The sequence below is a fragment of the Hibiscus syriacus genome, unplaced genomic scaffold (genome assembly GCF_006381635.1).
Source record: "Hibiscus syriacus cultivar Baekdansim isolate YM2019G1 unplaced genomic scaffold, ASM638163v2 tig00016571_pilon, whole genome shotgun sequence".
In the NCBI taxonomy this organism is placed as follows: Eukaryota; Viridiplantae; Streptophyta; class Magnoliopsida; order Malvales; family Malvaceae; genus Hibiscus; species Hibiscus syriacus.
The window spans coordinates 89,956-113,300 of record NW_024062388.1 but is presented as its reverse complement, the minus strand read 5'-3'; the positions used below and the strand labels follow the sequence as shown (position 1 = coordinate 113,300).

Here is a 23,345-nt window from a genome sequence, read left to right as displayed (position 1 = left end):
AACTTGAAAATTTTAAACCCGAGATTACTTAACCTGAAGCCAATCCAATTGAATGTGAATAAACCTGTAAGATTGCTTCAAAATTTAACATGTTCAATGAAATAATGGGGACGGTAGCCATAAATTATTTGGCAAAGCATTGAAGTTAGACCTATGAAGATTCACAGTTCAAAAGTACGATCACCGTGTCTAAAGAACCACCTGAAACAAGACCAAGGGCCAATCAGAAACCAAACATGACAGGTTTTTGAACAATTGAAGGTGCAATGCACCATCTACTGGACTTCGCTCCATTCTCTCCAATATTATTCCAATACGGGAGGAAAAAAACTGAACTGCAATTAATGATGATGATCGTCGTCACCATGTCAAACACCAACATTAATAATTAGGAAAATCCTACAATGCTTGAAACAACCTAGCGCGTTGAAACGTATGTAAACCTCAAGGCTTCCAGGACTCGATTCATTCATGGCCCCAACCTGAAACTGATTCACGTCAACCTCAAAATCAGAATTTGATGCTTGTGACTTTGTGCAGGAAAACCAACACAGACAGCAATGTCATTGTAGTTTCAAGTGTATCCTTCAGGGACAACATAGGAAAATCATACAATACCATATAGCTCGATCATTTGCATCTCAATATAATAGATGATTGTTAGTAGCATTACTGATCTCATTTACCAATTTAACGTAATATACACGAGCTATTTATTGCACAATCTGGGTTGATTAACCATGATCTAGACCAGAGAATAAACTAATACAGTTTAGTTGTTCCATGACTAATTAAAATCTTCAGAGTTATTGGTGAATCCATGTGTGAGAAACAGAAATTTCTAAACACGATATGGATCCGGATAATGCAAAGAAACAGATATTTAAATGTGAGCTCAAATAGATAAGCTCAATACTAGGAAATATGAAATGAATTTTCTCCGAATTTGAGATATCTACTCACCACAAAATGCTGTGAGCAATCACGTGGCTTTCCTTTCTCCGGCCAGAACCAGACCACATCATGCTCATCCTCTGCATTTTTTAAATAGTTAAATGAATTAATATTAGTTCCAGCAGAATGATTCAACTTCGTATAACCACGGCCGGGTCCAGACCTAGAAGAGAAGAAACAGATATTTGATGAAAGAAACATACCGCCTTCACCTCCCGGGATCCAACTTTTCTTTTGCCATAGTAGGACTTGACAACAGCAGGTTCTTCCTACAAGCAGATGAATTCAAAACCCAAAAGTCAAGTAATGACATTACTCTTATGAATTCATAAAAGGTCAATATTTGGTGAAAGAAACGTACCGACTTCACCTTCCTGGCATCCAACTTTTCTTTTGTCACATTAGGATTTGACAGCAGCAAGTTCTTCCTACAAGTAGAATAATTCAAAGCTCAAAAGTCAAGTAATGACATCACTCTTGTCATTTCATAAAAGGTCAATATTTCTGTATCCAGCATAAAGAAATAAAGGTTTTATCGGTCTTTTTACCCAAAAAAATCACCCAACCATTTAATTATTATCTGTCACGCACGATTGCTCTAATTTTATCGATCTAACACCCTTTGTGATAGCGTGACAAAAAGGCACATATTATCATTCGTGCCTTTTTTGAGGTTTGTTCGAGCTAGCGTAAGTAGGGTGTAAAGCGCGGATAACCATCCGAGTCTTCCTGTGGTTTTGACACGCGACAAAGGCGTGAATCATCATCCACGCCTTCTATTATTTCCTTAAATTATTGTGTATTCTATCATTACTCGAACCTTGAGAATCACTCACCACTTCCCTATAAATAACATCGTTAATAAACATAAAATCACACCAAAAAGTTAATTTCATATTCTTCGTTCTATAATTTTCCTCTATCAAGTTAAGTAGATTTTGTTATAGTTCTTAGAAGGTAAAAATAATTTTTATTATATTATTGTCATTTTAAATTTAATTATTGGATTAAATTTTTTTGTACTAATGATTTTGTTTTATTTTGTGCGGGTATAAAATGAAAGGCGGGATCAAATCTTGAGACATTTTCCTGAGATGATAACAATGTTAAATTATGTTATTAAATTTACTGTGATTTTTTTTTAAATGTTTTAGCATTAGTTTATTTTTAAATTCGTATATTATTTATTTAATTAGGTGTATTTAATTTATTGTTTTTACGTATATAAAACTCCTAATCTTTTAAACTTTCAAACTCTAAAAATGAGGCGTATTTTAACTATTGTTTACTATGATGGAGAAATTAGGGAAGATGAAACAGGCGTTGTCGCATCTAATCATTCTGTCAGAATATATTTCAAGAGAAACATCACTATCGAGGAGCTGATCACTAAAATTTCAAGGAAGGTTTATATTGGAAGTACTGGAAGACTGTCCTCACTTCAGTACAAATTTCCAACAACAGTATTTCCGTTAACTTATACAACGTTCGAACTCTTCAACGATGAAGATGTTGCTATGATGGTTGATTCTCAGAATCAAAATTCAGACTCCTATACATAGATGTATGCGATATTTGTTGAAGTGTATGCGGTTCGTGGTATGTTATTATACTCCCACTAGGGGTGGGAATAGGCCAGACCGGCCTACAGGGGCCTACGGCCTGGCCTACATAAAGCCTGGCCTGACTTATTTAATAAAAAGATCAGACTCGGGTTTTTTGTAAAAGCCTATTAACTTAAATAGGTCAGACTTAAGCTTATTATAAAGTCTTATAAGCCTGATAGGCCGGCCTATATAGATATGCATATTTATATTATTTTTTTGGTATCAATATATATTGTTATTGCAGAACAGTACAAATTACAGAACAATCAGACCATGCCAGCACTCTGCCCGAAACAGTGCGCCACTGGCACACGAATCCACCGAGCCCATCCATGGCTGTCGGACACCCACCGAAGCCATCACTCTCGCCCAGTTCATGTGCCGGATACAAGTTACATTTTTATGATATATTTTATACCCCAGTTCATGCGGTGGAAATTATTGTCTGGTGTATTATTGATTTCGACTAATCGGTGCTTAACCTTTCTATTCCTTTGGACAGGGAGATTTTGTTGATCGAGGTTATAATAGTCTTGAAGTTTTCACTATTCTTCTGTTTCTTAAGGCAAGGTATGCCCTCGATAGTGGATACATAGTTCGGCGTTTCTATAATCTTTATTGGGGTTTATCTACTGGTTTTCAATAATGTAGTTGGGTGCATTATTTCTCTGATTCTAATTTGTTCTCATGCTCTTTGTATTCACTGGCAAAGGAAGTATGGAAATGCTAATGCATGGTGATATTGTACTGATGTTTTTGATTATCATACACTTTCTGCAATTATAAATGGGACAGTAAGCATTCTCTCTGTAAACCATCTATAGCTAAGCAGTAAGCACCTTGCACATCTTTAATTGGTCTACTATTTTCTATTTTGCAGGTGCTATGTGTACATGGTGGCCTTTCTCCTGATATACGATCAGTTGATCAGGTATTTTTTTAGTTTTTGGTTGACACATGTTTTTATTTGAGGTAGTACTAGAAGTTCACTCAAATTTTAATGTAGTTTATTTTTCTTATGTTCGCCTGTGCTTGGCATGTGTTGTATTTTTTAGAGCATTTTCCTGTAGCGGAGATGTTTCATTTGATCGCAACTTGTGTTTGTTGAAGTTTAGGATGGTTTTCTTGTAGCAAAGCATGAACAGTTATGTAGTAAACTGGTCTTATACTTATTTTAGGAATCAAATATAAACATAGCATGTATGCTGCCTCATTTCCTCATTTTTTTCTGAGGGGAAGGCAAAATTGTAGTCAATAGAAGATGAGCAATTTATTTATGTAGTGTTTTTCAATCTAGTAACTAACATATATGTATTTTTCTTCTTCTTATTTTGAAGGCTGAAAAAGAAGAGATACAATCACATTGAAGTTTTGATGTACCAGTTCTGTTCAAATGGAATGGAGATGTAGGCTTTATTTTTTGTTTGTAATAGTTAATATGTTGGTTTGATAGACTTGGATGATGCTACCTAAGTATGAGGTTCTCTTTTGTTTTGGATTATTTTATATTGATTTCAGTTTATATTAAAAATTAAGCCAAATTTAGCTATTATAGAAATTGTGTTATTTTTTAAAAAGGCTTTTAAAAAAGCTATCAGGCCAGGCTTTTAAAAAGGCCAGGTCGAGCAAAAATAAAAGCCTTTGATAGGCTATAGGACAGGCTCAGGCCTACAAAATTCATCGTAGGCCAGGCTCAGGCCTTTTAAAGTCTGGCATGGCCTATTCCCACCCCTAACTCCCACTATGGGCTGGCTCAACAACCTGATCAAGTTGATAGCCCAACTACAATAATGTGCAATGATTTTAACGCCATAATGGTAAATCTACATCATGACACCATCCCATCAAGTTCAATGGGGAGACGTTCATCAACAACTTGTTACGATGTCTATCGAAGTGGCTTCACGATATGGTAAAGTTTCTTACAGTTCAAAGAGAAGACATTCATCTACCAATTTCCTTGACTTGAATATGAGGATGCCATCAACACAACAATCTGTTTAGTACCCATTTGACACGGTGCCTTCAAATTCCAGGGGAAACATTCAATTGCAAGCTTCTTTAACCTCAATGGCGAGATGTCTGTGACACAACACTCAGTCCAAAACCCATATGACACGATGTCTTTAAGTTCAAGGGGAATACATTCAACTACCAACTTGTTCGACCTAAATATCAATATCGTAGAGGAACCCTCATCTCTACCAAAAGAACCTCTTCGCGAGCCAGGTCAGATGGTACTGAGATTGGACTATTTGTTGAGTCATAATCACCGCAATTCAACATGGACTCTGATGATGATGATGATATAGATGAAGTTCCCATAATTACGGTACACACCAAACCTCCAGCACATATGTATGAAACTGACTATGGTGCAATGTACGAGCTATAATTTACGGATATGCCTAATGTTGGTGACTATAGATTTAACTCATCAGTCAATGATGGTGAGTTATATATCGGAATTGAGTTTCATCTAAAGAAGAAGCAATGATTGCTATTAATAATTACAACATTTGTAATTCTGTTCACTCCAGAGTCGACGAATCCACCACCGAATAATATATATACTATTGTGTATAACGTGATAACAGATGTAATTGGATGGTTCGTGTATCAAAGAGAAAGAGGAAAAATAACATATGTGAACTAACAATATACAAAAGTCCTCATACATGCTGTGCTAGAGGGATCAGCCAGGACCATCCCAACTTGGACTCCGACATTATCTGCCAAACCATCATACCCTTGGTCAAAGCAAGCTCCCATATAGCTATTGTAGTGCTGATTTTAGCTATACACTCTCAATATGGGTACAACGTCTCCTACAGGAAATCATGGAAGACAAAGCATGATGCCATTAAAAAACTACACGGTGAGTGGGATTCATTGTACACCGAATTACCAAGTTGGTTTAGGGTAGTGCGCAGACTGAATACTGGAACAATAGTGGACTTCCAAACTTTTCATGCATACAAAAATGATCGAGTGCTTCATGATTGATACCAATTCTACCGATTGTTTTGGACTTACCCGCAATGCATTAATGTTGTGAAATACTGCAAGCTCGTGATCCATATTGATGAGACATTCTTGTATGGAAAATACAAGCAAGTTCTACTATTGACAGTTGTTCAAGATGATAATCACAATATTATCCAAATGTTTTTGCCTTTGTTGAAGGAGAAGATACAAACTCTTGGGTTTTTTTCCTAAAACATTTACGCTTACATGTTGTCACGAGGAAAAAATATGTGTCATTTCAGATTGTAGAGTTGGGATCAAAGAAATAATGAACTCTTTGGGTCCAATATGGCAACCACCCTATGTCCAACATCGGTATTGTGTCTGACATATTTCCACGAAGTATCAAAGTTCAAGAAGAATGATGAACGTCAATTACTTGTGCGCATGGGTATGTAACATTTCTTAATTTTATTTCTGTAGAATTTTTTATGGGAACTTAACTATAAGTACTACATAAATTGCTTAGGTTACAAACTATTACCTCAGACGTTTGAGTCCACACTTCAAGAATTATGAGGGAAAAACGAACAATGAAACAGTTATATCAGCCTCATCAACAAAGAAATGTGAACAAATGCATATGATGGTTGATATTAATATGGACACGTGATGACCAACTTGGATGAGGCTATTAATTTGACCTTAAAGGAGGCATGTTATTTACTAGTTACAACTTTGGTTAAAACGATGTATTTTTGTTTAGGAGCACTTTTTTCCAAGCTCAGTAGAAAAACTCAAATTTTGATGCAAAATGGTCATGTTTATCACCTAAAATTAGTTACAGATAAAAAAAGAGAATTGACGCTTAAAATGGAATGTTTGTAAGTATCTTCTCTCGAACCCATGAATTATTTCGTGTCATAGAAATGCCACAACCTCTTTAAAGGATTGAATCTATCTCGTTCAGAGTTAATCTACAAAACAAGTAGTGTGATTGTGGGGTTTTCAAGCTCTAAAGTATCCATGCTCCATGTCATAGTGACTTGCTCTTATACCATTAAAGACTTTAACCATTTTGTGGATCTCGTATACCGACTTTCAGAAGTATTTAAGGTATATGAATTTGAGTTATCCTCATAGGTAATGAGAAAGACCCAGACGAGGTGCAAAATTGGCTTTCGATTGTACCAGATCTGTCCTTATTAAGGGAATCAGATCGTCCAAAATCTATTCGAATTCACTGTGATATGAATATTCGAGAGACGTCCAAAGAAAACAAAAGAAGTGGGCATTGTAGAAACCTAGGCCATAATAGGAAAAATGTTCATCTCTTTTATCATCACGTAACAATTGTTGTGCCGATGAAATTATTTTTCTAAAATATCAGTTTGTGTTATTTCATTTTCGTTTACGTTCAAATAATGTGCTACTCAAGTGAAGATTAAGTACAAAAACTGGACAAACTAAATAATAAAAACAATTCAACAAATTATTTAATAGACACAAAATAAATAAAAAAGTCATTATTATATAAAAAGATTACATTTGTTGTTAAATAAAGAAAAATAAATAAAAAAAATTACAAACTAAACAATTCTATCAATTTCTGTGTCTCGAATGTGTTCTACAGGGCGGTGGCTGTCTATTTCGATGAGGGTTTCTTCGTATAAGTTGTTCTTACTCTTCACTCTCATCATCATCATATCATCAGCAGATACATTTTGTTGATCAAGGACGGATGATGATGTACCACCTCCATAGAATAATGACCCTAGAGGTGTATGACTAACCATCCCACCGCTCATAGAAAACTGTGAAAATAATGAAAACATAAACATCGATGAATGCAAAAATTGAATTTGAGGTGTTTGAGTCTGTGGCGGCGCATCACCTGCCAAATAAACAGCATATAAAGCCTACGTTGGATCTACAAGCATGGAACTGTAATATCCATCTAGAGGGTTATAAAACCTTGCAATGATGGCATCAGAACCTGTTGTGGTGGCATCTGAAATGGAGGTGGCAATATTTGAAACACCTGTGGAGCCATATAAAATGGCTACATCCCCATCTAGAACGGCTGCGAATTGTAACCTGGTGTAGACGGTGGCTACTGTGATGGTTTCGGTGCTACAGCTAAAGACGAATCAGAAGTGCATGCTCTCTATCCATGAGTCGAGGGACGATGCGACTGGGACAATGGACACCTTTCTCGACGTCGATAAATGATATGGGCTCGTGCTTCCTCGGAAAGCATGAATGGCTTACCGTTCGTGTTCAACCACTGGTAGTAGTTATCCACAACTGAATACTGATCCACATAAATTGACTCTCTAAGGGGAATGCATCCACGTCGATCCTCCAACATCATCACCCACTCTCTCTGTTTCATCAGCCAATTGACTTATTTTTCTCCGTATATCAATGTTATACAAATTGTCGAGATTCATATACACTTCTAGAATAGATTGTATGAAACCAAATTGCCTGAGCACATGATCAGTCGGATGCCACTCGACAATAGCATAACATATCAGAGGGACCATCTTCATCCATACATCTAATGGGCCACTCATATTAGGTGGATACAATGTCTCATTTCGTCAGTAGCATAAGGAGTCCATTGAAACTACAATAAATATATAAAATTCTTTTCAAAATAATATTTTAATTATATAACGATAATTAAAGTTAAATAACAAAATTTAAATGCATACCTGTGTACCAGTTTTTTGATCAATGAGTAGTCAAATTTCTTCTAATTCGTCTGATATATCATGATGATCTTTCCTTAAGCATGATCACCTATTCAGTGTAAAAAATATTCATTATATACTTAAAAAAATATTTATATAGAACTCAATATTGAAATTACCTCAATAATAACGGGAAGACTAACGAGTTCTTCACCACCATACATAAAAAGGGCATGCGATACTACGCCCATGACTACAAAAGCATGAGACATCCGTCGATAGTATTTTTTTGATAATCTGTTGCTCGACACATTTCTCTATACAAAGATGCCAAAACTGCGGAGCCGCAACTGAATGACTAGACAACTCGAAAATCGGCGAGGTGATGCAACCACATACAATGAACGTGGTTGTGAGATTTAACAGGCATCAAGATCCCTTCTATCAGTCGCAATATGCAAGCTCATGCTACTCTTTTAGCCTATTCCTCGGAACAATCTTCACTCAAATGCTCAACATATGTCGTCAACCATGATAACGATATTCAACCACCATTAAAATTAGGCGAAATACCTCCAAGATACTCTTTTCACAATGAATTATAGTCACCATCATCCACACCCAAAATGACATCCTCATCTACCAACAGCCCTAAGGAAACATCCTCCAGCGTAATCGTACACTCCCCACACGGAAGATGAAACGTGCATGTCTCCGGTCTCCACCTCTTGACCAATGCAGAATAAGATTTCTTTCAAGGTTACAATGCCCTTTATATCTAGCTGTGTAACCAAATCGAACCTCTACTAAATACGTCCAGACACGACTTGATATTTCTAACTTAGCATTACGAATAAATGGATCTAATATAAGATTATTCTCCTAATTAAATAAATAATACACAAATTAAAATATAAAATAATACTAAATAAATAAATAAATAAAATATGCGCAATAATTAACATAACACAATAATAAAACTAATACAAATAAAATAAATTGTTATCGTATCGGCAAAATGACCAGCGATATAATTCCCATCTAAACGCAACAATCTGTCTTCCATTTTTATAATTGCAAAACATAAAAAAGTTTAGGCAGTAAAATATAATAAAATAATTAACTATTTAGTGATTATAATATAATAACAATAATTTTACCTTCTAAGATTAATAACAGAACATACTTGAGGTTTGATAGAATGAGTGATAAGAAGAGACTATTTTCGTTTTGGTGTGATTTGAGGATTGTATGATGAGGTATTTATATGGGAGGGAGACGCGGTAATTAAAGCGGACGGTTGGGGTAATTTTGGAAGGCACGAATGGTGATCCAAGTTTTATCCCTACGTGGCGCCAGCTCGGACGAACCCCAGGAAGGCACGGATGGTGATCAACGCCTTTTTGTCACCTTGTCACAAAAGGTGTTAAAAAGGCGTTAGATCGGTAAAAATAGGGCGATCGGTGCCTTACATGTAATTATTTAACGGTTGGGTATTTTTGGGTAAAAACAACGGTTTTATCACCATAAAAAAATAAAGTCACAAACACAAAATGTTAAATTTACAGAAGAATATTACTAGCTAGCCATGATTTAAACATAAATCATCAGGTAGAAGTGCAATAAATCCAAGATCTGAAGCTATGCAGAAAACTATACAAACAGAAAAACAGAACAAATGCATGATAAAGGGGCAAATCTTCTAGCAAAAAAATAAAATAAATAAAGGGTCAAAAACTATCTGCCAATCCTTCTATATAAGATGAAACATACAAGGTCCAAAAGATATTTCCAACTGTAATACACTGTGAAAGACATTTTCAACCCATACCAACCTTTGTGCCATAAGGACCAATAGGGTTGTCTACACCTTCAAGAATTTTCTTTCCCTAAACAAAACAAAAGAAACAAAGTCAGAATCTACTTTATTTGTTAGCAAATAAATAGAAGGAAATAGAAGGAACCTAAATAGAAAATAGAAAAGTTTAGTTAGTAAATTGAAAAGTTTGAAAGTTTAGAAACCTAAATAGAAGGAAGAAGATAGTTGAGTGATGATCTCCGTGATTTTCACCATTTACTTTTATTTGTTAGAATTTGGTTAAACACTCAAATAAGGACCTAATGTTTTAGAGATTACTTAACTAAGGATCTAACTTTTCAAAAAAGTTAATAAGAGTTTACTGTTTTTGTGTACGTTCGAATAAAGGTCTAACCTTTTAAAAGGATTGAATAAGGGTTTAATATTTTTTAATCTGCTCAAATATGGGCCCAACCTTTTGAAAATGTATTCAAACAAGGGCTCCAGTTAGAAGTATTAGGAAAACGTTGGACCCTTAATTTCTTTGAGCAACTTTGATTTCTTCTCTGTTCTTTTTTGTTTCCCCTTTCCTTGAAAACAAAGTCCAATCTCTTAGGTTTCTTTTTTTGTCTTCAGTTTTATTTGCTTTCTTTCACTCACCAAAAATTCCAGATCCTCTCCCCAAGTATTTATCAGAATCATGGGAAATTGCTTCTCCATACAATTAAATGTCGAGAAAATCCTCATCCGAGGCTGGGATTCCACTGTTGGACAGGCTAATTACGTGTGCAAGCTTAAACAAACTCTTCCTACTTTATCTGCTGCTCTTGATGAACTGAAGGCACGAAGGGATGACGTGCAATGGAAGGTTGATCTGGAAGAACAACGGCAACTGAAGCGACTCCATGAAGTTCAGCTATGGCTTTCAAAAGCAGAAACTATGATAGCAGAGGCAGAAAAACTGATTGAAGATGGCCCTCAACAAATAAATAACTTGTGTCTCGGCGGCTGCGTTTCCAAGAATTGCCTGTCTACCTACGAGTTTGGGAAAAAGGTGGCCAAAACGCTTCAAGACATAAAGGATCACACTGGTAATGGGGTTTTTGAGAAGGTAGCAGAGACTCAACCCGCAGCTTCAGTTGTAGTAAGACCTGGGGAGCGGCCAATTGCTATTGAATCCAAAATGGACGAGGTATGGAGCTTCATCGTGGACAGAGATGCGGGCATCATTGGCCTCTACGGCGTCGGAGGCGTCGGAAAGACAACACTCTTGACCCAAATCAACAACAAGTTCAGCACCACACCGGAGGGTTTCGATATTGTAATTTGGGCTTTGGTGTCTAAAGATTACAATGTTGGGATGATCCAAGATAGCATAGGTGGAAAAATTGGTTTCTCCGATGAATCGTGGAAGAATAGAAGCATTGAGCAGAAAGCTGAGGATATTTTTGGGGTCTTGCGCAACAAAAAATTCGTTGTATTATTGGATGATTTATGGGAGAGGGTGGATTTGAACAAAGTTGGGATTCCAAAACCAAATCAAGAAAATGGTTCCAAACTTGTTTTCACTACTCGGTCATTTGAGGTCTGTGGCGAAATGGAAGCTCGACAAAAAATTAAGGTGGGCTGTCTGAAATTCGAGGACGCTTGGAAATTGTTCCAAGACAAGGTTGGAGATGAAACCCTCAATATCCATGCAGATATTCCGAAACTAGCTCAACAAGTAGCCAAAGAGTGTTGTGGGCTGCCTCTTGCACTGATTACAATTGGACGTGCCATGGCTTGCAAGACGACACCTGGGGAATGGAATTATGCAATCAAGAAGTTGAAGCGATCGATCTTACCCAAAATGGAAAATGAGGTATATCCGCTTTTAAAATTCAGTTATGATTATCTGCCTCCTACAATGAAATGTTGCCTCCTATATTGTTGTCTGTATCCTGAAGATTATCATATTCCCATAAAGACATTGGTCGAGTATTGGTTTTGTGAAGGGCTGTTTGAATCAGATAAAATTAGTGAAACCCATATGGAAGGAGATCACATTATCAACTCTCTTCTTAGGGCTTCTTTATTAGAAAGAGTGGAAGAATCATCCGATAGAAAAGAATATGTGAAGATGCATGATGTGATCCGTGACATGGGTTTGTGGATAGCATGCGAGCTTGAAGATAAAGAGAAGAGTTTCTTTGTAAAAGCAGGGGCTCAATTACTAGAGGAGCCAGATGTTAAGGCATGGGAAGCTGCAAAAAGAATGTCGGTGATGAAAAATCAGATTAAAGTTCTGAGAGGAACCCCTAAATGCCCTAGCCTTCGAACTTTGTTTCTTAGCCAAAATAAGCTGCAGGTCATCAATGATGGCTTCTTTCACTTTATGCCTCATCTAACTGTTTTGGATTTGTCATTTAACATAGATTTAAAAGCACTACCAAAGGGAATTTCGCAATTGATTTCTCTAGAATGTCTTGATATATCCCGGACCGGTATAAAAGAGTTGCCAATGGAGTTGAAATCTTTGACAAAACTGAAAATGTTGGACTTGAGTAACATGCAGCATCTCAGAAGAATTCCACAGAATTTGATATCTAGTTTTTCCAAGTTGCAAATATTCAGGTTGGGGTATCTGGCCACAGGAAGTTATCCAGAGGAAGACAATGTTCTGGATTGGCGTAATGATTATGAAAAGCTTATAGAGGAATTGAAAAGTCTGCAACATCTGAATATACTAAGGATACCACCAATACAAAGTATGTCTTCTCTGCAAAGATTTCTAAGCCTTCGATGCTGCACTGAAGCACTAACGTTGTGGTCTTTTTGGGAGACAAATGTGTTCAATGTTTTATGTTTAGAAAACGTGGAAGGTCTAGAGAGATTAGATATCATGGGATGTGAAAACATGGAGGAAATGAAAATGGGAATAGGAAGGCAGCATAGAGGGGTTTCTGTTATTACTGATTATACTTCACGCTTCCACACATTGAGGGAAGTTAGAATTTCTAGTTGTTACAAATTGAAGGACGTTACCTGGTTGTTTCTTGCTCCAAATCTAAGGTCTCTTTGGATAACCAGGTGTGCAAAAATGGAAGAAATGCTGAGCGAGGGAAGACTTGGAGAAGTTGCAAATGTTGTGGGAATTCCGTACCCTACACCATTTCTGAAGCTTGAAACTATTTTTTTCATCGATCTACCAGAATTGAAGAGCATGTTCTGGGATGCCCTACCCCTCCCATGTCTGAAACGTATTTGCATAAATGATTGCCCAAAACTGAAGAAGCTTCCTCTCAACTCTGACAGCGCGAAAGGAAATCACATCACCATTGAAGGAAGCCAAGATTGGTGGGAACAGCTAGAATGGGAGAATGAAGCCACTCGAAATGCTTTTATGCCATCTTTTCAGCCTGACATACCTCTTCGTAGGATTATGGGGACCCTGAGGAAACTAAAAAACTTGGAGATTTAAATTCCAATTTGCATTTGTTTCATTGGTTTAGTTGAGTTTTTCGCTATTGTGAACATAACAGATGATATTACAGTCACTACAAGTATCGTGGTTGTTGATTCTTAATAGGAGTAATATATACTATTGTGGACATGATAATTGTGGATATCACAATTTGGACTATGTCATTACCACTGCATAATAATTATTGTTCTGGTTACAGACCGTTATTTAAGTAATTGTTCATAATAATAAATGTTGAAAAAATAAATTTTCTTCATAATAACAAGTATTGAAAAAATGAGTCTCTAATAACAAATATTAAAAAATGTAAATTTTAAGAGTATGCTCATAGTTCTATCAATAGTAATTGCAAACTAAATGCATGGGCCATGCACAAACCAACTAGTTGCTGAGTAAGATTCCACTTTTGTTTATTGAAAATAGACAAATACCCATCATTGTTGAGGGGCTTCAAAGAAGTGGAAAAAATCTTACAAATAATTGAAACCCGGTTTCAAAATTCAAAGTAATCAAATACCTTCATGCAACTACATGGTTATGTCGGGTTTGAACGGTTTATCTCTTATGATTTGAACATAGAGTTATAATCGATGATCAAACAGTTAGTAATGTTGGTTTTCAAAGTGTAGGAAGAAAGATAGATTTCATAAAGATTTCGACCATTCTTTTAGTGTTGGTGTCAGCGCAGGATCATTATAACTGCTTGTAGGTTAGCATGTCTATTCAGGGGCAAATGTATGTACTTATTTTAGGAAAATTGTTAAATTTAGTTTACTTATAATTGAAAATGGACAAAATGATAAAATTTGCATATCCAATTTTTTTTAGAATAGAGTATTGAATTATTTAATCTTATTTTTAACACCTAGATCCATTACTAATTGATTTGACTAATTGTTATTGATTTTTGACTCTGACAGATTATGTGTTACCTGTCAGAAGTCATCTCGAAGGATCATGATTCTCCTAAATATAAAGCTATGGAGGTTATATGTCTAGGGATGCTCTTCTAGGTCTCAATTAGGGGTGTAAACGAGCCGAGTCGAGCTCGAGTGTTGCTGAGCTCAACTCTACTTGAAAACTCTTAAATGGAGTTCGATTCGACTCGAAAACTCGCGAGCTTAAAAATTTCAAGCTCGACTCGAACTCGAAATCCTGAACTGAAGCTCGTGAGCAGCTCGAAAGGGTTCTAAAATGATTTTTTTTCTTAAATTTAACTCGATTAAAGCCTCAAACTCAAACATAAACCTTAAATACATGAAAATATTACTGTATTTTAAAAAAAAAAAATCAATACATAAATATTAATATTATTAATAATTTATTTTTTTAAAAATAAAATCTTAATATATTATATTTTAGAGCTGCTCACGAGCTTTTCGAGTCGAATATCAAGTAGCTCGTTTCGATTTGTTAAGAACTCGAGTCGAGCTCGAGTCGAGTCGAGCTCGAGTCGAGTCGAGTCCATTCGATCCAAGTATTTATCGAGCCTTGATCGAGTCGATCTCGAGTAGTTCGCGATCTGTCTCGTCTCATTTACAACCATAGTCTCAATTGCAGGATATTTTTCAGCAGTACAGATATGGGAAGCAATGTCAATCTAGCGGAAGAAATTTGAAAGGAACACGAGACTTCTCAATCAAACACAGCTCATGTTTGAAAGGGTGATTATCAGCTCTGCCTGATTTTTCTAAGTCGTTTTCGTATCATGTCATGTCATGGACCATGCCCCTACCAATTCGTACCAACCAAAAGATTCTTAATTTCTTTATTGAAAATAAACAAATACCCATCATAGTTGGAAGGGTTTTCTCTGCTACCAGAATCATGGGCAATTGCTTATCCATACAATGTGGTTTCGAGAATTTCATCATTCGAGGCTGGGATTCCATTGTCGGCCAGGCTAATTATGTGCGCAAGCTAAAGCAAACTCTTGCAACTTTATCTGCGGCTCTTGAAGAAATGAGGGTTCACAGGAACGACGTGCAAAGAGAGGTCGAACTGGCTGAACAACGGTCACTGATGCGACTTGAGCGAGTTCAGCTATGGCTTTCGAAAGCGCAAACTATGATAGCAGAGGCTGAAAATTTGATTGCAGATGGTCCACAAGAAATAGATAACCTGTGTCTAGGCAGCTGCGTTTCCAAGAATTGTGTGGCTAGCTACAAGTTTGGGAAGAAAGTGGCCAAAATGCTTCGAGACATAAAAGACCACATGAGTAAAGGTGCTTTTGAGAAGGTAGCAGAGAGTCAGCCTGTAGCTTCTGTGGTAGTGAGACCTGATGAACAGCCAATTTCTCTTGAATCCACGATTGACGACGTATGGAGATGCATCATGGACAAAGATTTGGGGATCATTGGCCTCTACGGCATAGGAGGTGTTGGAAAGACAACACTCTTAACCCAAATCAACAACAAGTTCAGCACTACGCCTAATCATTTCGATGTCGTAATTTGGGCCCTGGTGTCTAGAGATTACAATGTTGAAAATATTCAAGACAGGATTGGTGTGAAAATTGGTGTTTTGGGTGGATCAAATAAAAGTGTTGAGCATAAAGCTGAGAATATCTATGGGATCTTGCGCAACAAGAGATTTGTTGTATTATTGGATGATTTATGGGAGAGGGTGGATTTGAACAAAGTTGGGATTCCAAAACCAACCCAAGAAAATGGTTCCAAACTTATTTTCACTACTCGATCGTTAGAAGTTTGTGGTGAAATGGAAGCTCGAAAGATAGTTAAAGTGGAGTGCCTGAAACCAGAAGAGGCTTGGAAATTGTTCCAAGACAAGGTTGGAGATGAAACCCTCAACAGCCATCCAGATATTCCGAAACTAGCTGAACAAGTAGCCAAAGAGTGTGGTGGACTGCCTCTTGCATTGATTACAATCGGCCGTGCTATGGTGTTCAAGACAACTCCCGGGGAATGGAAATATGCTATCGAGAAGTTGAAGCGATCGATGTTACCTAAAATGGAAAAGGAGGTATATCCGCTTTTAAAATTCAGTTATGATAATCTGACTCCAACAATGAAATGTTGCCTCCTATATTGTTGTCTGTATCCTGAAGATTATCAAATTCCAACAAAGACATTAGTGGAATACTGGTTTTGTGAAGGGTTGTTGAATGAATTCGATAGAATTAGTGAAGCTCAAATGCAAGGAGACCACATTATCAACTCTCTTCTTAGTGCATGTTTATTGGAAAGAGCAGAAGAATCATTTGATGGAAAAGAATATGTGAAGATGCATGACGTGATCCGAGACATGTGTTTATGGATAGCATGCGAGCTTGAAGCAGAAGAAAAAAGCTTTTTTGTAAAAGCAGGGGCTCAATTATTTGAAGAGCCAGATGTTAAGGCATGGGATGGTGCAAAAAGAATGTCCGTGATGCAAAATCATATTAAAGTTCTGAGAGAAACACCTAAATGTGCAAACCTTCGAACTTTATTTCTTAGAAAAAATGAGTTGCAGGTGATCAGCGACGACTTCTTTCAGTTCATGCCTCATCTAACCGTTTTGGATTTGTCGGTGAACATATGTTTAGAAGCACTACCTATTGGAATTTCACAATTGATTTCTCTGGAATGTATTGATATATCGAGGACCGGTCTAAGAGAGTTTCCAATGGAGTTGAAATCCTTGACAAAACTGAAAATGTTGGACTTGAGTGACATGCACTCTCTCAGAAAAATCCCTCAACATTTGATATCTAGTTTTTCCAAGCTGCAAATATTCAGATTGTGGTATATGTCAGAAGGATATCAGGAGGAAGACAATGTTCTGGATGGGGATAATAATGAAAAGCTTATAGAGGAATTGAAAAGTTTGCAACATTTGAAGATACTAAGGATACCACCAATAAGAAGCATGTCAGCTTTAGAAAGATTTCTAAGCATCCACTTGCTTCGATGCTGCACCGAAGCACTAGAGTTGAGAGATTTCAGGGAGTCAATTGTGTTTGATGTTTTATGTTTGGAAAATACGGAGCGTCTGGAGAGATTACATATCTTGCTCTGTGAAAATATGGAGGAGATGCAGATTGGAACACAACATAGCAGGGTTTCTCTTATTACTGATTATACTACTCTCTTTTACACATTGAGGGAAGTTAGAATTGCAAAGTGTCAAAAACTGAAGGACGTTACCTGGCTGATTCTTGCTCCAAATCTAAGGTCTGTTGAGATTGTTGCGTGTGTAAAAATGGAAGAAATATTGAGTAAGAGTAAACTTGGAGAAGTTGCAGATGTGGTCGGAATTCCATACCCTACACCATTTATGAAGCTTGAAAATCTTCATTTATCCTCTCTACCAGAATTGAAGAGCATATACTGGGGTGCCCTGCCCTTCCCATGTCTGAATCATATTCATACACTAAACTGCCCGAAACTGAAGAAGCTTCCCCTCAACTCCGACAGCGCAAAAGGGAATCACGTCACCATTAAGGGACTTCGAGAATGGTGGGAGGAGCTAGAATGGGAGAATGATGCCAGTCGACGTGCTTTTCTGCCCTCTTTGAAATTATTCTAGAACTCTTTACAGGCTGACTTTTTTCCCTTTCATTAGACGTCATGTTTTTTGTTCTTGTATTTCTCAACCCCTGGACAATCAGTAAATGCAATCTGCATCTCTTTCACTGTACACCATTCAACTAACAACATAATCATCATTTCTAAAGCAGACATATATGTGCATAATACATACATGAAAAGAAAGACATGAACTTGTTAACATGGGGAATTAATGGTAACCATCTCATTCCAAGTCCACTTCAATTAGTTATAAGTACAGGATGGCTGCAAGCATTGGATTTTCACTCAATCCAACTATCATGCTCACCACTTTTCTCTACTCAAAATGACATTCTTGCAATCCTTTTCATGATACTAAATGTGCTAAATATTTCCATTAAAAGAAGTAGACATTGGTAGCATAGTGCACTTGGAATGACCTGAAATGATGGATCAGCTACCAAGCAATAGAACCAGTTCAAATCAAATAATTATAGAACCAAACCAGTAATTGCAGAACAAAATGAAACTAAGAGAAGATGTAAGATATTTCTGGACCATGACAGAACCGCCGAATTCAAGTTGGATATTTAGGCGTATTCTGAAATTACGAACCATAGCCAGACCACTGCTTCTGCAATTAACACTAAACAAATTTGGGAAGAGATTCGACCCAAAAACAGCAAAGTCCCTTGGCATAATCTGATCTGGTTTTCTCTCCATGTTCCGAAGCATAGCATGATTTCTTGGATGATCATTCTGGATCGTCTCCCAACCAAAGACAGATTACAACGTTTCGGGGTTCTTTCCAATGCTGGGTGTATTTTCTGCTCGGATGAAATTGAAACTAGAGACCATCTTTTCGCCACTTGTATGCAAACTGCTTCTATTTGGAGATCACTGCTCCATCTGTCGGGGTTGAACAAGCATATCACTTCCTGGTCCAGCCTGCTGGAGTGGGCAGCCAAGTCTTGGAAAGGTAAGTCCCTGATTTCTACTATTTTGAGGCTCTCTTGGTGCGGTTTTAATTACACCATTTGGGAGGAAAGAAACCGAAGGATTTTTACGGGGAAAAGCAGAAGCGATGAAGAAATCATCAACAACGTTAAGATGATTGTAGGAACTGTTCTAAGTAATAGGAATATTAACAGAAATGATAGCACAAATCTAGTTCTATGTAACAATTGGGGTATAGTTTAATTTTGTTTGTTCATAGGTTCCCCATTCTTTTGATACTCTGATTGTATTTTTGTAGCCGGGATCTGCTATTTTGGGTAATAAAGATTAATTATCCAAAAAATAAATAAATCAGGGAAGAAGGTAGCAGCAGTCACATAGTTCGAGTCGAGTTTATAAAATTACAACTTGAAGTTAATTCGAGTTGAGTTTTCTCAAATCGATTCGAGTCTAAAAGATTGATTTTTCGAGTCGAGTCGAATTTTGCTCACCTCTAACTCCAAAGAGTGGAATATCAATATAGCACAAAGTTGATTGTATAACGCAAAGCACGAAGATAATCGTAAAATACACAGAGTTCTATAACATATCAATTATATTTAATATTTTTCCTTTAGTTTACAAGATAAAAATTTACCAAATAATCTTACTTTTATTAATCAAGATCAATTTAGCATTTAACTCCTATTTTGATCATATCATCAAATAGCATGCTCAAACATGACATGTAAATCAATTCATGTCCATATAATTGTTTCGAAATCGTATGTCATATCTGGCAGCTCTTCATACACCCATTGACCCTTAAAACACGAAAGAACAAGCACCAAGAAAGGGTTGACCGTAGGGGATCCCAACAGAGAAGTAGAATACAAAGAGGCGGAACGATAAACGCCGATCAGTGAGAGTCATTATTACCGGAAAAAAAGCAGATCGTAGAGGTGATCAATTGTGTGAGGAAGAAGAATCCTTCAAGTATCCCAGACTTGTTCCACGCCTTCAAGTCCTGCTGAGGTAAACTCACTTTTCCTTCATCCATTCTCTATTTTCATCTAATTGGCTGTATAAATATATATACAGGCATGTAGTCCTAAAACAAACTAGCTATAAGGTAATGCGAGGTGTTGTAATATACGTTTTTAATAATTATCTCATTTGTTTCCTTTGTTTTGTTTACCAGAACCATGGGCAATTGCCTCTCTGTACAATTTAGCTTCAACAATATCCTCATCCGAGGCTGGGATTCCACTGTTGGGCAGGCTAATTGTGTGTGCAAGCTTAAACAAACTCTCCCTACTTTATCTGCTACTCTTGATGGACTGAAGGCACGAAGGGATGACGTGCAATGGAGGGTTGATCTGGAAGAATAACGGCAACTGAAGCGACTCCATGAAGTTCAGCTATGGCTTTCACAAGCGGCAACTATGATAACAGAGGCTGAAAATTGATTGAAGATGTGTTGGATCATAAACTTGATCCATTATGAGAACCCAAACCCAAACCCACACCTAAAATAAATTGATGTAAGCAATGACATCTTCCCCTAATTGATGTAAGCAATGACATCAATTTAGTTAGGTTAAAGTTAGGTATGTCTTATTTTCAAATGGTTTGAATTAGTTTATTTGTGTGGTGTAGGATTATTTGGAATAATTTATTTGTAAGGTGTAGGATAGTTCTTAAGTAGTATAAATACCCCTCCTCATTTTAGTTTAAGCATCAAGAAAAATTAAAAGCTTCTAAGTGAGTGAAGAAGCAAAGTCTTATAAAAGTGAGTTGTAGTTCTTGTTCTTGAGTGAGAGTGTTCTTGTAATATTTGTTTGAGTTTCAATAAAATTTCTTTGTGTGAGTGTTTCATTTCCAACAGAGTGGCATCAGAGCGAGTTGGAAAGATCGAAGGTCTCGACGAGAGGAATCCGACGCCGTCAGAATTTTCTCAATCTGAGTTCTGACGCACCGCCGAAAAACTGCTGCCTGAAAATCAAGTCATTATATTGAGAAAATATGGCAAATGGTATGGCACCATTCCAAGTTCCGACACTCAACAACAACAACTACGACAATTGGAGTATCAAAATGAAAGCACTTCTTGGATCACAAGATGTGTGGGATATCATAGAGAAAGGTTATAATGAGATTGCAGATGATGTTGTTTTTGCTACTCTTTACACAAGATCAAAAGACAACTTTGAAGGATTCAAGAAAGAGAGACAAGAAGGCTCTCTACCTCATCTATCAAGCATTAGATGATGATGGTTTTGAAAAGATTTCAAGTGCAATCTCTAGCAAGGAAGCGTGGGAGAAGCTGCAAACCTCTTACAAAGGATTCGAGCAAGTGAAGAAGGTTCGTCTCCAAACATTAAGAGGTGAATTCGAATCCTTACACATGAAAGCATCCGAGTCTATTTTAGATTATTTCTCAAGAGTAGTAGTTGTTTCTAATCAATTAAAAAGAAATGGTGAAAAGTTAGAAGATGTGAGGATAATAGAGAAGATACTCCGTTCGTTGGATCCCAAATTTGAGCACATCGTCGTGACGATTGAAGAAACTAAAGACTTGGAAGAAATGACGATCGAGCAACTTCAAGGATCATTGCAAGCATACGAAGAGAAGCATAAGAAGAAGCATGAGTTTACTGAGCAACTCCTCAAGCTGCAACTCAAGGATATGCATGAAAGCCAACGCAATGATAGAAACTAACGTGGCCAAGGCAGAGTTAGAGGCTATGGACGAGGTGGAAGTCGAGGTCGTGGACGAGGCTGGAATTACAACAACAACAATTCCAACAAAACATATGAGAAAGGAGAAAGCTCAACACGAGGCCGTGGAAGAATCAATCCGAACTCAAGGCATGACAAATCTCAAGTTCGATGTTATAATTGTCAGAAGTTTTATGCTTCAGAATGTAGAGCTCCCAACAACAAAATTGAGGAGAAGGCCAACTACGTGAAGGAAAAGATAGAGGGTAAAGAAACTCTTCTTCTAGCACGAAAGGAAAGTGATGGTGGCCAAGCAAATTCCTGGTATCTTGACAGTGGTGCAAGCAATCACATGTGTGGAAGGAAAGACATGTTCGTGGAGCTAGACGAGTCAGTAAGCGGAAATGTTTCATTTGGAGATGATTCCACAATGGACAATGTATGGAGCTGCATCGTGGACAAAGATGTGGGGATCATTGGCCTCTACAGTTTAGGAGGCGTCGAAAAGACAACACTCTTGACTCAAATCAACAACTTCAGCACCACACTTGGAGGGTTTCAATATTGTAATTTGGGCAGCGCCTAAAGATTACAATGTTGAGAAGATTCAAGATAGTATTGGTGGGAAAATTGGTTTTTCCGATGAATACTGGAAAAATAGAAGCCTTGAGCAGAAAGCTGAGGATAGTCTTGCGCAACAAAAAATTCGTTGTATTATTGAATGACTTATGGGAAAGGGTTGATTTGAGCAAAGTTGGGTTTCCAAACTTATTTTCACCACTCGATCGTTTGAGGTTTGTGGCGAAATAGAAGCTCAAAAAAAATTTAAGGTGGAGTGTCTTAAACCAGAAGAGGCTTGGAAATTGATGCAAGACAAGGTTGAAGATGAAACCCTCAATAGCCATCCAGATAATCCAAAACTAGCCGAGCAAGTAGCCAAAGAGTGTGGTGGACTGCCTCTTTATCTGATTACAATCGGTCGTGCCATGGCTTGCAAGACAACAACTAGGGAATGGAGATATGCAATCGAGAAGTTGAAGCGATCCGCGTTACCCAAAATGGAAAATGAGGTGTTTCCGCTTTTAAAATTCAGTTATGATTATCTAGATCCCACAATGAAATGTTGCCTCCTATATTGTTGCCTGTATCCTGAAGATCATGGTATCCCCACAAAGAGATTAGTGGAGTATTGATTTTGTGAAGTGATGTTTGAATCTGATAAAATTAGTGAAGCCCAAATGGAAGAAGACCACATTATCAACTCTCTCCTCAATGCATGTTTATTGGAAAGAGCCCGTGAATCAGTTGAGGGAGAAGAATGTGTGAAGATGCATGATGTGATCTGTGACATGAGCCTGTGGATAACATGGGAGATTGAAGAGAAAGAGAAGAGTTTTTTTTGTAAAAGAAGGGGCTCAATTACTGGTGGAGCCAAATGGTAAGGCATAGGAAGGTGCAAAAAGGGTGTCGGTGACCCAAAATCAAATTAAAGTTCTGAGAGGAAACTCTAAATGCCTTAACCTTGGAACTTTGTTTCTTGGCCAAAATAAGTTGCAGGTGATCAATGATGGCTTCTTTCGGTTTATGTCTCATTTAACTATTTTGAATTTGTCGTGGAACAGTGAATTAGAAGCACTATCAAAGGGACTTTCACAGTTGATTTCTCTAGAATGTATTGATCTATCCGAAATT

General features: G+C 37.2%; 2 protein-coding genes, 1 long non-coding RNA gene and 1 pseudogene across 3 annotated transcripts; 3 read left to right on the top strand and 1 right to left on the bottom strand.

The window, feature by feature from the left end:
* Nucleotides 1–794: 794 nt before the first annotated feature.
* Nucleotides 795–10,147, bottom strand: LOC120208546. The gene is made up of 3 exons (XR_005524321.1): nt 10,063–10,147; nt 1,118–1,223; nt 795–1,034 (listed from the first exon to the last, which is right to left on the bottom strand). It is a non-coding gene; the product is annotated as an uncharacterized LOC120208546 (long non-coding RNA).
* A 481-nt stretch (nt 10,148–10,628) lies between these two features.
* LOC120208525 (disease resistance protein SUMM2-like) lies at nt 10,629–13,529 on the top strand. Its single transcript, XM_039207769.1, has one exon. The coding sequence runs from the start codon at nt 10,726–10,728 to the stop codon at nt 13,483–13,485; it is 2,760 nt and encodes a 919-aa protein (XP_039063700.1). The 5' UTR covers nt 10,629–10,725; the 3' UTR covers nt 13,486–13,529.
* A 1,786-nt stretch (nt 13,530–15,315) lies between these two features.
* Nucleotides 15,316–18,036, top strand: LOC120208542 (probable disease resistance protein At5g63020). Its single transcript, XM_039207778.1, has one exon. The coding sequence runs from the start codon at nt 15,316–15,318 to the stop codon at nt 18,013–18,015; it is 2,700 nt and encodes an 899-aa protein (XP_039063709.1). The 3' UTR covers nt 18,016–18,036.
* A 4,047-nt stretch (nt 18,037–22,083) lies between these two features.
* LOC120208524 lies at nt 22,084–22,846 on the top strand (annotated as a pseudogene).
* Nucleotides 22,847–23,345: the final 499 nt, after the last annotated feature.